The sequence below is a fragment of the Lathyrus oleraceus genome, chromosome 6 (assembly GCF_024323335.1).
Source record: "Lathyrus oleraceus cultivar Zhongwan6 chromosome 6, CAAS_Psat_ZW6_1.0, whole genome shotgun sequence".
NCBI classification, from domain to species: Eukaryota; Viridiplantae; Streptophyta; class Magnoliopsida; order Fabales; family Fabaceae; genus Lathyrus; species Lathyrus oleraceus.
The window spans coordinates 149365107-149378825 of record NC_066584.1 but is presented as its reverse complement, the minus strand read 5'-3'; the positions used below and the strand labels follow the sequence as shown (position 1 = coordinate 149378825).

The 13719-nt window shown below is 43.2% G+C and overlaps 2 protein-coding genes across 2 annotated transcripts in view; one reads left to right on the top strand and one right to left on the bottom strand.

Moving 5' to 3' along the window:
* The window catches only part of LOC127091402 (uncharacterized), a 66158-nt gene that overhangs the window by 26070 nt on the left and 26369 nt on the right, over nt 1-13719 (bottom strand). The window lies entirely within an intron of this gene.
* LOC127091398 (uncharacterized) lies at nt 2916-9812 on the top strand. Its single transcript, XM_051030023.1, has 3 exons — nt 2916-3648; nt 5475-5539; nt 7917-9812. The coding sequence occupies exon 3, from the start codon at nt 7963-7965 to the stop codon at nt 9664-9666; it is 1704 nt and encodes a 567-aa protein (XP_050885980.1). The 5' UTR covers nt 2916-3648; nt 5475-5539; nt 7917-7962; the 3' UTR covers nt 9667-9812.

Below are 13719 nucleotides of genomic sequence, written 5' to 3'. Positions count from 1 at the left end.
TCCTCTAACTCGTCTTTCTCAGGCCTCTCCCATATGGGGTGACCCAATTGCCTTAGAGCTAATGCAGGATTGTAATTAATGCATATTTTGGAACCAATAAGGGGTACATTTGGAAAATTCCCACAATTGATAATTATATCCCTGGCATTTGTCTTCTTCGGGTACTAGAGGATTGATCCTTCATTGAGGGACATAAGCTTTTGAGCCCAATCATGATTATCCTTGGTCTCTATCATATAGATGTCCTTATAAAGGTGTGAGGAAAACCATTGGTACAACAATGGAATGAAACAAAGTAATGATCCCCCCTCTACTGTGGCAGATATTCATGGTGTCATATACATCAGCTAGTAGAACGGGTACTGGATCTACCCCTAGATTCTTCACAACCCCAAAGATGTTGATAGCAACGACGTCAACAAAGTCACTCACATTAGGGAAGAGTACTATCCCAAACATTATTAAAGCTAAGACGTCAACATAAGACCCCCACTTTTCTTCCCCAACCATTCTTCAGGCTTCCCCTTCCAAGTAACTTCTCTTGAGACCTTGGATGTCTCTGTCTTCTTTGTAGTGTGACAGAAGGTCCTCAGTGGGTATCACTAAAGTCACAACTAATTCCTTAGGATTTACTTTTTGCCCCATTCCCATGTAGGGTCCCTTTCTATCTTTTGGTATGTCCAAGTATAACCCAAACTCTTCTAGTTTGGGGGCTAGGAGAAAGTCTTGAAACAAGAATCACTACAGGTGGATCATATAATTAAGCCAAGGCAGTGACTCCCTATACCTTTACAGGGACTCTCAAGAGACCAAGAATACCCCCATATTTGAGTGTGAACTTTCTCTGGATGGAGTTGGGCATCAGCCCTTGAAGAACCTTTAAGCTTTGGAGATCTGGCATGGTTGCCTTGATACAGAGGGTTGTCCTTTTATTCATTTCCACCAAGTACCTACAATAGATTTTGAAATTCCCCAAATGATGGTAAATATATGCAAAAGGTTTATTTTAATGCTAATGGCATGATGATATAAATGTCTTCTAACTTTAAAGTTTTTTTTGGTTGGGGTAATCATGTAGTATGCCTTATATTGGGTAAACTTCTTAAGATTGGGTTGGATCTAAGGTTAGACTACCCAATCCCCTGACTTGTAGGATATAAAGCTTTGGGTAAGATAATAGCCCTAAAGTCATGGATTATACCCTTGTTTTACCATGAGAAGGAGCAAGCCTTCCTATGGTAATCCTTCAGGATAAGTCTCACCTAGGTGGGACCTTAGTAGCGGCCCTGGCGGGTTGATAACATAAGGTCACCCCGATTTAAGGATGTTCTAAAAGAGGGCCCTAGAGTCTTGGATAAAATTCAAAGTTCCATCATGAAGAAGTGTTGGCCTTCTCGTGATAAATCTTTTGAATTGATCTACTCTAGACAGGATCGTCATCAAAGACCCCATGGGATGAGAACCCCAGTGGCCAAGACAGGACAACCCCTTACTTAACCTTATTATTTTTTCACAAGTCTGGGTTTTAGCTTCTCACATAGTATCAATCCTAACCAATGATATGAGAGTTTAATATATAAAATAAAATAAGTAAATTAGAAGCAATAAAACAAATAAATAAATAAATAAATAAAAGCAAACCAAGGTGTAACACCTCAAAATTTGCCCTCCTCTCTTGGGATTAGCATTAACATATTTGCATATCATTTTAGGACTTTAGGCATTTCATGTTGCATATCATGTGGTTACATTATGCAAGCTATCCTCCCAAGTCTTGATCAGGAGATGAGGAAGTCAGAAAATGCAAGCCTAGGGTTGTACTGATTGATCATGGCCATCTGAGGATTGGGCCGTGAATTAGGGTTTCATGATTCTCAAGGGTATTGGTCTTCATATTGATTGAATTGATACATCATCATCATGGTTGGATGTCATCAGAAGATTGAAGAAGATTCCTTGAGATTAGGGTTTTGACCACTGGTCAACCCTAATCAGTTGCATTGGGCCAATCAGGGCTGGATCAGGAGATGAGGTTTCTGAAGGAGATGAGGATCATTTTGTGATTATATGGTGATTATTGAGGCTAGGGTTTCACCCTTGAGCCATTTCAGTTGGAGATTGGGGTTCAAATTGATCTGTGCATTGCCTGATTCATCTGTCAGTTGAAAAGTCAACTGTGGTCAACTGTACATGATCTGGTGAATTTGGAGGTGGAAATGAGTTAGACACACTTCATTCATGTTGGAACAAGTGTTAAATGACATCTCAAAGCTTAAAATTGAAGAAAATCAGGTCAGGACAAACACTGCCAAAAATAGCAAGTGACTTGTAACTGAAGTTTCCAAAAATGGAAAGTTTTGACCTCAAAAACAGAAGTCCAAGGAAGCTTCAAATGAAAAATTGTTCAACATGACAGATGTAGATCTTGTTCTCACCTTTCCAAAAAGTCCAAGAACTTGAAAATCCAATGTACGGTTTGCAAGATATGGTTCAGTGAATTTCGGAAAAGACCCGTAATCAGGAGGCCATAACTACCACATGGATTGTCCAAATTGCAAGTTCTTTATATGCACAAACTCCATTTGATATGTACTTTCATGGTGCATAATTGGATTTTTCCAAAATTGCTCAATGCAAAAGGTCAAATTTCAACTGGACTGTTAAATGAACCAGGGGCAAAATCGTCCAACTTGTGAAATAATTGGAATTTTTGAGTGGGGATTTTTTCTACACCTCACAAATGGCATTTGAAATTTGTTGGAATATTCACAACTTGCCTAGGCCTTGTGGTTTGAGAATTGGGTTTGAAAATGAATTGGAAAAATGGACACTTAAGCCATCACATGGTGAAATTGGAAAGTATGAGGAATTTGAAAGTGAGACCAATGCAATCAGCTTCAAAATGATATTTGCAATTGGTTCAAGGTGTAAATTTGCTGCTAAGGTGTTTCTAACCATTTCAAGAGCAAAAGGCCAATGCATCACATAAGCATATTTGTTACTAATCCATTTTTGCTTAATTAAAATTAAACTTGGATTAAGTACTACATATATATACTTAAATCCATAACAGAATCAAGGGTAATCATTTTTTGTTCTTCACAATCTCAATTTCCATCTAACAGAAAAAGGCAAAAAAATCCAAAAATGCACATAAGCATATTTGTTAATCATCCATTTTTTTGTTAATTTCAATTAAACTTGGATTAGTGTTTCCATATATAAACTAAAACTCTAACAGAATTGAGGCTAATCACATTTTCTCTGCAATCACAAATCACAATTCAACAGAAAATCTCAGAAAATTCTCTCATTTTTCTCTCACTTTTTCACATTTGGCATATTCACTTTTTTGATTTCTCACCAAGAATCCATCAAGATTCTTTGATTCCTGGTGCGATTTTTCTGTTAGATCACAATTTGCAGGTACCATTTTCGCTTCTGTTGAAGGAGATCGAAACAAAGCCTTGGCTGATTCTTGCTGTGAAAAAACCTGCGTCGTCAAATTGCAGTTCAAGAAATCGCTTGATGCAACTATGCTGGAGCTGGATTAGCATCTTCATTAACCTTCTGAACCGACATCTTGCTTCTGTTTCGCGATTTGAAGCTCGATCGCACGGTTCCGCCATCACTGCTCATCAAGAAAAGGTCGGAAATCGAAACTAATAATCGGTCAAATTGTGATAGGGATTGTGTAGAGTAGAGCTTGTAGATAATGTATCCATTTGTGGTTTGTGTTTTCGTTGCGAATTGAGTGCGTAATCTACAATTGAAGTTTCGAAGCATTTTTTCATTTCCGTCGATTTGCACTGTGTACGAATTGATAGCAGAAATTGTTTGCATATTTGTGTTCCTGATAAAAAACCGCTTCGATCGGTATGGATATTGTGAATTTCTGTTAAGATTTGGCCAAAACCGAATTCGCCGGCGATGAACACACCGGCTGCGCGAAGAAGAAGAGAATTTTCTGGATTGGCTTTCTGTTTGATCCTTCAGCATGCATTTCCGTTTTCAAATTTGTGTTTTCGCCGGTCTCGTCCACTAGAATGCTGCCACATCATTAAAACGACACACTTCGTTTTGGCTTGGCATTATGTAATAACGTTGCTGCTAATTGATCTACTGTACCACTAATTAATTAATCCACATACAAATTAAATAAATTTCAATAAATCTAACAAACTTACAAAATCCATATAATGCTCAAAATTAATCCGAAAAATACCATTTTTTTTTGTTAATCATAATTTTTTCCCTATTATTTTATAAAAATCAAAAAGGAAATGTTGCTTGGAAAAAATGTAAATTGACCTAGAGATATTCTAATGTATACATATTTCCATATGTTTTATCATTTTAATTATAGAAACTACATGCTATATCCAAAATAATTGAAAATTGAGACACTTGTTCTAGACATCCTTCTGGATTTTTTGACATAGATTTCATAATTTTTTTAGCCTATGGTTAGTTATGTATGAATTATTGAAATTGGATATGTACATATGTGACATAGTTTGGTATGCTGAATTCACCAAATTGATTACCATGCTTCCCATTGGCCAATGGCCCTAATTTTTTGCGTGAAGTTTGTTTAACATGTTAGCTATCACTGATAATTTTTGTGGATTTTTGCAATCCATTTTCGATTTGATTCATATTTTTTTCTTGCTGCCTAGCATGTTAGAGTTCCATAGGTATAACCTTTAGCATTTATGTTGCCATATCCTCATAATTAATCCAATGGACATGAAAATTTATAGCATAATTCCTGACACATTAATGTAGCTTTTGGCTTTGGTCCTACTGATTTATGATGCACCATTGCTGTTTACCATTAGATTGAAGTTGGTGTATAAATTTTGACTTCATTTGATGTAGTTTTTGCATGCTGTACCATGTTTAATTAATTCCTATTGATCTATTAGGCCAAATGACTTGAAATTTAATAGGTGACTTGTTGAATGCCTTCTGGTTAGGATAGAATTTTTGTGGATTTTTTTGGATCCTTTTTGACATGTGGTTGGATATGATCTTGCTGGTTGTTTGTATGAGACTCAACATTGCTTCATTTGCCTTCTAGGTTGCATAATTTAAAATAGGAACATAGTTTGAATATGGGACCAATTGGGATCCCTTTGTATTTGATATTACTTGGTTTTCATCATGAATTGGCTGCTGTTTTAGGATTTTTCCATCTTTTTGACCCTAGGCTAGTCCTAGTGGTCATAGTACTTACCTTGGAGTGTGATTGTACCTTTTCAGGTTAAAGATAATGATTAAGGAGATTTGCTCCACATTATGGATTGTGTTACTTGACACATATGACTAATGTATTTGTTTTGTAGGATGTTGGTGCATGTGAGCCTTGTGCTATGCATCTCATTATGAGTATAATTGTACTTGGTTAATTGATCATTATATTGTTGTCTGTTTGTGAAAGTAGATGCTGATTCTGTTTGACTTTTGTACAGGTACCTTTAGTTGCTCAATTCCTTGCGAACTTTTGCTTTGCGTTGCTTAAGCAACTTGCATTGAGGTAGGTCTTCTTGACTTCATGTAGTCTGGAGACCCGGCTGCTACCGGGCCGGGCAAATAAATGTCTGAAGTCCTCCTTAAGAGGCAATGCTTGTGTATGTTTATTTTTAAGCCAAGCAGGAAAAGCCCTTCGAGTAAGGCAATTGGTGGAAGGTAGGGACAAGCAACCTGTCCCCCACTATTCAGTGAGTCTTCTCCTTGCTCCCATTACATGGTTGTAGCATTGAGATCAAAAGCCCAAGATCTGTTGAGTCAGAGTCATCGAGTATAGAAGGGTTCCCCTATTCTGGACCCATGCTCATTTGTCAGCTCTCCCTGGTTAGGGATAAGAGCCGTGAGGTCTGATCCTCACTTCATCCTTTCATCTGCTTCACCTTAGCCTCGTAATGGCAAGGTTAAGAGCAAAACCAGCCTGTACAGACGACTCGCTTCGGCGGTCAAACCTGATTGATTGAGCCCCTTGTTTGGCTATAGTGCGTGTTATGTGGATATCTGATTGACATGCTTGTTTGGGATACCTGTTCTCATTTGATGATATATGATTGTATGCTTGTGTGCTAGCTTCTTTCCTGGTTAGGTTAGTTTGCTTATGCAAGTAGGATAGAAAACCGAACTTAGGGTTAACGATGCATGACAACATTAGGCTCGAGTCTCAGCTCCCTAGTTGTGTATCTTTCCCCGGTTTCTGGTTAGCAATTCAGTCCCTTTCAGGGGAACTACATCGCCCTGATCCTCGTGCCAGACGAGGTATGTAGGCAGGTGGTCGTGCGAGACCACTCCGGGCAACCTGTATTTATTTTGTGTGTTTACTTGTTATCTGACTGTATGTTTGGGTTCGGATGCTGACGTAAGCCCAGTGATTGGCTGTCGGGCTCCACGTTTGCCCTTTTGAGTGTGTTTTGGTTCGGATGCCGACGTAATTCCATCCAGTGGTTGTCGGGCTCCATGTTTGCCACCCCCTTTGTATGATTGTTTTGTGTTGTTTGGCGTGCGTAAGCCGAACTACAGTGGCTCTGATTCTTGTTCCAGACAAGATATGTAGGCATAAGGTGCGATGCCTTATCGAGCCGTTCCTCCTAACTTCACCTGCGTTCCCTGTGTATGTGTGTGATGTATGTTTATAGCAACCTTATCTTTCTAGAACGTGGATCCCTAGGAGTACCTAGGACGTGAGGGGTGCTAATACCTTCCCCTCGCGTAACCGACTCCCGAACCTTTTCTCTCTGGTCGCGAGACCATGTCTTTCCAGGTTTCTCTGAGCGTTTCCTTTCCCTATCTTGGGATAAATAACGTTTAGTGGCGGCTCTGTGTGTGTTTTATTTTTGAGTCTCGCCGGTTGATTTTTCGCAGGATGCGACAGCTGGCGACTCTGCTGGGGACTCTGGCATGTTGACCTATGCTGGTCCATGGTCCCTAAGCGAGTCTCTCCTAGCGCTTTAGTATAGGTTTGGTTGCTTGTATTGTTTATTTATTGCATTTATTATACTAACCATTGTTTATATACTTGCATTAAATGTTTGCATGCATCATACTATCATGTTGTTGCTGTCCTCTGCAGGTGGTTTTGTTGTGTGGGGTGGGTGTTCTGAGTGGGGCTAAAACCCAGGCCCGAGTGTACACCTAGGATTAGCGTGGTCTCATGTCGCTCATGTGTCGGTTGGGCATATTGTTGCGACGTGACATACCACAAGTCGGACGAGGTTCATCTGAGAAGTGCTCTTCCAGTGGGGTTCTCCACTTTGGTTGGGTTATCTCTTTTGGGCTGTTGACTCTGATGACCGATCATTTCCCGGATCTTTGGTTTAGACGATCTTAAGGGAGCTACAATGGCACACCCGCAAGGGCAAACCCATTGAGTATCTCCGCCCGATCGTTGAGACTATTATCCGCCTTAGGATGACCTGTTTAGAATTAACCTGTGAGGGGAGGTTGATTTGTTCAGATGCATAATCAGATGGTGACTTTTTGAGCTGTGATTCAGAGACATATTTATGAGTCGGATTTATGGTTATTTGTTGCCGTGACGCCGGAGTGCTGTCCGTGATTTATCAGTGGGGATCCGTTTATTTCGGATTCCCCGGGCCGAGATATTTATCAGTGGGGACCCGTTTATTTCGGATTCCCTGGGCCGATTCAGATGGTGATGGTGTGTCTGATCAGAGACCAGTGGTGATGATGATGTATCTGTCTTCCGTTTATTTCGGAACCCGTGGGTCAGAATTGTGATTGTGTATTCCTCAGATGGTTATGATCAGTTCAGAGCCCAGATTCAGTGCAGATGACCAGATGGCTTGGAGGATGGCAACGCATTGCATTCATTCATCAGCATCATTGCATTTTGCATTAATTACATCTAACACATGTTTACCCATATGCAGGGACCCTTTGGATCGAGATCTTGGCTGAGAGACTTTCTATTCAGAGATGAGAAGACCCGGCTTGAAGGATGATGTTGCTTACAGTTTCTTTGACCCGGATATCAGTGTGCTGAAGGATATGATAGCGTTGATCACTCCTGACCATGTGGGGTTGTTTCGTGCGGTGTATGGGGGTATTCTGAAGATGGTTTTCAGGCTCATGGACAGAGACAGGAGCGCCATCCATACTCTACTTCAGTTTTACGATCCCGAGCTGAGATGTTTCGTCTTCCCAGATTACGTGCTAGGGCCGATGTTGGAAGATTATGCTGATATTTTGAATATCCAGATCAGGGATCAAGTTCCTTTCCGTGTTACTAAGGAAGAACCTGATATTGGTGGGATTTCCCGTGCTTTCTATCTGAGTCCAGAGGAAGTGAAGAGTAATCTGAAGGAGAAGGGTAAGCTGCCTGGTTTTCATCTGAGTTTCCTAGAGGCTAAGGCTAAAGAGCAGTCAGAATTGGGGAATTGGGAAGCTGTCTGTGCTCTGGTTGCGGCGAGCATTTATGGGATCATTTTGTTTCCCAACCAGAAGAACTTTGTGGATATCAATGCCATCCGCCTGTTTATTCGAAGGAATCCTATCCCTACATTGATTGGAGATGTCTATTATTCGGTTCATAACCGGAATGAGAAGAGGCGTGGGGGTTTGATTCGATGCTGCGCGCAGTTATTGGTCAAGTGGTTTATGGGTTACTTACCATCCAAGGGTGCTTTTGTTCTTCTGGGCCAGAATGTTACTTGGGCGACCAAACTGATGGGCTTGAGGGCTAAGGACATAGATTGGACTCACAGTAGTGGAGTTGGACAGGACTTTATCTGCAGTTGCAGGGGTTTTCCTAATGTGCCGCTTATAGGGGTTCAGGGTTGCATCAATTACAACCCGACACTTCTTAAGAGGCAAATGGGATTCGCTATGGAGCTTCCACCGTACAAGAGTGAGATTCAGGAATCTGTGTACTTCCCGGTTGAGGGTAACCAGGATAGGGTAAAGCAGGTATCCGATGCATGGCGCAGCATTCAGAGGAAGGGCAAGGCTTCCTGGGGTAGAGCTAACAACAGATCTTTTCCTCCGTTCGATGATTGGCTCAGAAAGAGAGTGGAGCTTACTTGTCTACCATTTCCTATGGTCGATCCGTGGTATCCGTTGGTTGAGGAGACTCCTTCTACTGTTAGTATGGATGAGTTCTTAGAGATGAAGCGGGAACGAGACCAGCTACTTGCAGAGAAGACGGAATTGGAGATGAGTGTTGCTCGGGTTCAGAGAGCTAATCAGGAGCTCAAAGCGAAGATGGAAGATCAGGATAAGCGGCATGCTTTGGAGACCAAGCGATTTGAGATGGATACAGCCTACTATGGGAAGGTTAGTCAGGCTTTGGCATCTTCAGCAAAGGAGCATGATATCACTAAGGAGAAGCTGTTCAGAGCATCAAAGGTGATAGAAGATGAGAAGAAGAGGCAAATCCTAGTCAGGGATCAGAGGGATGAGAGAGCCAGAGTCCTCGCTGCAGAGTGGGAGGCGGAGAAAGCAAAGATCAGGGCCGAGAGAGATCATTACATGGCAGAGAGAGACCACTACTTCAGACAGATGAAGATTCATCAGAAGGAAGTTGGAAGACTACAGCAGGAGAACATAGAGCTCGGGTTCGCCGCAGAGTTCGCGAGGATGGAGGGCGAGATAGGGCCATCTGCGGGACCCTCATCCAGTTAGATCTTTCTTTCGTTGTGAATTACCGTCAGGCTTGTTGACGGAATTCACTTGTCTGTATTTCTTTCCTATTCTTGAGGATTGTATCTGACCTTATCTGGTTGATGTATGACTATTGCACTGATTGTGCACTTTTGCTATATGATGGTTTCTATTCAGTGATTGGTTGACAAGCTTTATTTGCTTTACCGTATGCACTTACACAAGCACACACATGGTTGGGGGTATTCTTGCTAAATCACATATCTCCGATCTGCACAACAAAATCAAACACTGCTAATCAGAATGTTAATGCCGGCTTATTATTTGTCTCGATGATGCCAGGGTCGAGAGACAAAGTGTCCTTCATATGGATAGACACTGCATACATGCATTAATCATGATAACTTGTGTTTTATTTTGCAGGTGACTATTACTAACGTGCTTGTTTGTAAACAGGAACCATTGCTCGCGCTCGAAGAATAGTACCCCTGCACTCAACTCGCCCTCACCGATATTACACAAGAAGAAACACTCCCAGACTCATGGAGCTTCCCAGTGCTGATATGCTGGAACTGAAGGAGAAAATGACCGAACTGATCAATATAATGCAAGGTTTTGCCATTGGTCAGAAGGCTCTCGCAGATAAAGTTGAGAAACTCGAGCGGGTTTCTGCTCAGAACAGTGGGGTCAACCTGGATGGAGTCTCCAACCAGGGGCAGGGATCTCGTGATGGTGGAAAGAGGACAACAGTTGGTCTGGTGAATAATGCTGGTGCTGCTGGTCAACCTGGGCCTAGTCAGAATATGAAAGACAACTTTGTGCCTCCGTTTTATGGGTTTGACGAAGATCAGGAGGAAGATAGAGAGGCTGACCAGTTCTCTATGCGAAATGAGCCTTTTGTGCCTTACGACATTCCTCCTCAGAATAAGGAAATCCAGCTGCTGGCTGAGAAAATCAAAGTGCTGGAGAGCTATGCCACGCCTGGGGTGGTAAATATGTCCAACATGGGGCTGGTGGAGGGGATTGTCATTCCTCAGAAGTTCAAGGCGCCTGCGTTCGACAAATACAATGGCAGTTCTTGCCCGGAAACTCATCTCCAGGCATTTGTCCGCAAAATCTCGGCATACACCGCGGATCAAAAACTGTGGATGTACTTTTTCCAGGATAGCCTGTCTGGAGGCTCCTTGGAATGGTACACCAAGTTGAGATCGTCCGATATCAAAAGCTGGCAAGATTTGGGAGATGCTTTCTTTAAGCAATACCAATTTAATGCTGATATGGCTCCGAGTCGTACCCAGCTGCAGGGTATGTCTCAAAAGCATAACGAAGGATTCAAGGAGTATGCGCAGAGGTGGAGAGAACTGGCTGCAAGGGTGCAACCTCCTCTGGTGGACAGAGAGATGTCCGATTTGTTCATGGGGACCCTGCAGGGGCCGTTTGCAGAAAGAATGGTGGGTTGCCCTGTCACCAATTTCTCTGACATTGTGGTGGCAGGAGAAAGAATCGAAAGTTGGTTGAAGCTGGGTAAAATCCAGGGTGGTGCGTCTGCGTCTTCTTCAGGAACGAAGAAACCGTTCGGTAATAACGGTCAGAGAAAGAAGGAAGGAGACACCAGTGCAGTTTATACACAGCGCGGACCCAGTAGGGACCGTTACTTCCAGCACAATGCTGCAGTAACAATTCCTGCTGAGTCTCAGTCAGCACAACAGCAGCAACAAAGACAACCGTTCCAACAGAGGCCCCAGAGGGCTGGATACCAGGTCAGGGGCAGAGCAAATGATAGACAATTCGACAGGCCTCCGGTGACTTATTCGTTTCTGTTGAAGAAGCTTCTGGATCTCGGGCTGGTGCAACTGAGGACGCTGGCGCCTTTGAGACCTGATCAGAGGCCGCCCAGTTACAATGAAAATGCTAAGTGCGAATTCCACTCGGGTGCGCCCGGGCATAATGTTGAGGACTGCAAAGCTTTTAAGCACGTAGTCCAGGACCTAGTGGATTCCAAAGCAATCAACTTTGCGCCTTCTCCCAACGTAAATGCAAATCCCATGCCTGCGCATGGTCAGAGGGGAGTAAACGCTATTTCTGTGGAAGATAGAGTGGGGCTGTCTGAGGTCGATCAGTTGAAGACGCCTTTGGTTGAGTTGAAAAGACAACTGCTGATGAATGGGGTTTACCCGGGCTGTGGGTTTGAGTGTGCTGAGTGCACTATTTCTACGAATGGTTGTGAGCTTCTGAGGAAGCATGTCCAGGGTCTGATGGACGGTGGTGAGATTGTGGTCGAGAGGACTGAAGGAAAGAAGGAAGAGGTCTCCACCATAACCATTTTCTATGACCCGGTTGATTTGTCTAACCTGGTGGAGGAGGCTCCAGTTACCATCACGGTACCTGGGCCGATTCCATACGACAAAGAGGATGCCGTGCCATGGCATTATGGGGGAGAGGTATATTGTAATGGTGAGAGGTTGGAAGAACAATCTGCTAGTGAAACCACCGTGCTAAAGGTGGATAAGGCCGGTCCCAGCGGTTTCACTCGCAGCGGTAGGTTGTTTGCTCCCGACGCATTGAGGAGGGGGGAGGAAGAAAAAGAGAAAAAAGAAAAGGCCGAGGCTTTAGCCAGGGCAAAGGGAAAGGCTGTGGTGGATAATGGTAGTACTCCTGTGATGACACCGGCGCCTGCGGGGTCGGATAATAAATTTGATGATGAAGCTGAAGAGTTTCTGAGGATCATCAAGAAGTCAGAGTACAAGCTGGTGGATCATTTGCAGCAAACTCCGTCCAAAATCTCCATTCTTTCACTGTTACTGAGCTCAGAGGGGCATAGGGAAGCCTTGTTGAAAATATTGAAGAAAGCTTATGTGCCTCAAGAGATTACAATTAACCAATTGGAGACGGTCGTATCCAACGTGCATGCCAGCCATGGGTTGGGCTTTACTGATATGGATTTGACCGTGGATGGGAGAAATCATAACCGGGCTTTGCACATTGCAATGGAATGCAAAGGAGCCGTGCTTTCGCATGTGCTGGTTGATACCGGTTCCTCGTTGAATGTGTTGCCTAAGAAGGCCTTGGCAAAGTTAAACTGTGATGGGCTGATTTTGACCCCGACTGATTTGATTGTGCGGGCGTTTGATGGGTCAAAACGGGCCGTATTTGGGGAGGTGGAATTGCCAGTGAAGATTGGCCCGGAGGTGTTTAAGTCAACCTTCTATGTTATGGACATCCAACCAGCTTACAGTTGCTTGTTGGGTCGCCCATGGATTCATGCTGCGGGGGCAGTTACGTCGACTTTGCACCAGAAGCTGAAGTATGTCTGGGGAGGCCAAGTCGTTACTGTTTGCGGAGAGGAAGACATCTTTGTCAGCCACCTGTCTTCGTTCAAGTATGTTGAGATGGACGGCGAGATATGGGAAACGCCGAGTCAGGCATTTGAAACCGTCAGGGTGGAGAATGCTTTGTTCGCCAAGCAAGAGGAAGAGAAACCATCCATCGCTTCATACAAGCAAGCTGCTGAGGTGGTCAAAAGCGGAGAAGCTCCAGGCTGGGGCAGGATAATGGAGGTCCCTGAGAAGAAAGACCGTTTTGGGGTTGGATATCAACCGGGCCGAGGCTTGGGACGAGGAAGAGGGGGTCGTGTGCCTGTGACTTTCACCAGTGCTGGAATGCTAGATCCAGACCACATCTGCACGATGGGTGAAGATACTGACAGCGACTGTGACATGGACCGGTGGATAACGCCGTGCGAACCAGGGATGGAAATCCACAACTGGAAGGCCGAAGAAATCATCCGGGTCACTCTCCTCGAAGAGTAATATTTTTCTTGTTTTCTTTCTTATTTGCATGCAAACCATGCGTGTTGCCCGACACGTAATGGTCCATTGTAAGGGCCTCCTCATGTTTAAATTTGCAGAATTTTGCATCATTAATAAAAGGATGTTTTTTAGTCAAAAGCGGTGTTCCCTGTTTTTCATTTATTTTGCAGTTTAAAAATTAAAAACAAATAAAAATGGCAATGTTTTCATTTTTCTTTTTCGATTTCTCACACCGGTTCTAAAGCAGTGCATGAATCAACATTCA

Bases quoted from the DNA above. Each gene is read 5' to 3' on its own strand.
- LOC127091398 (XM_051030023.1), top strand. From the start codon at position 7,963: ATGAGAAGACCCGGCTTGAAGGATGATGTTGCTTACAGTTTCTTTGAC.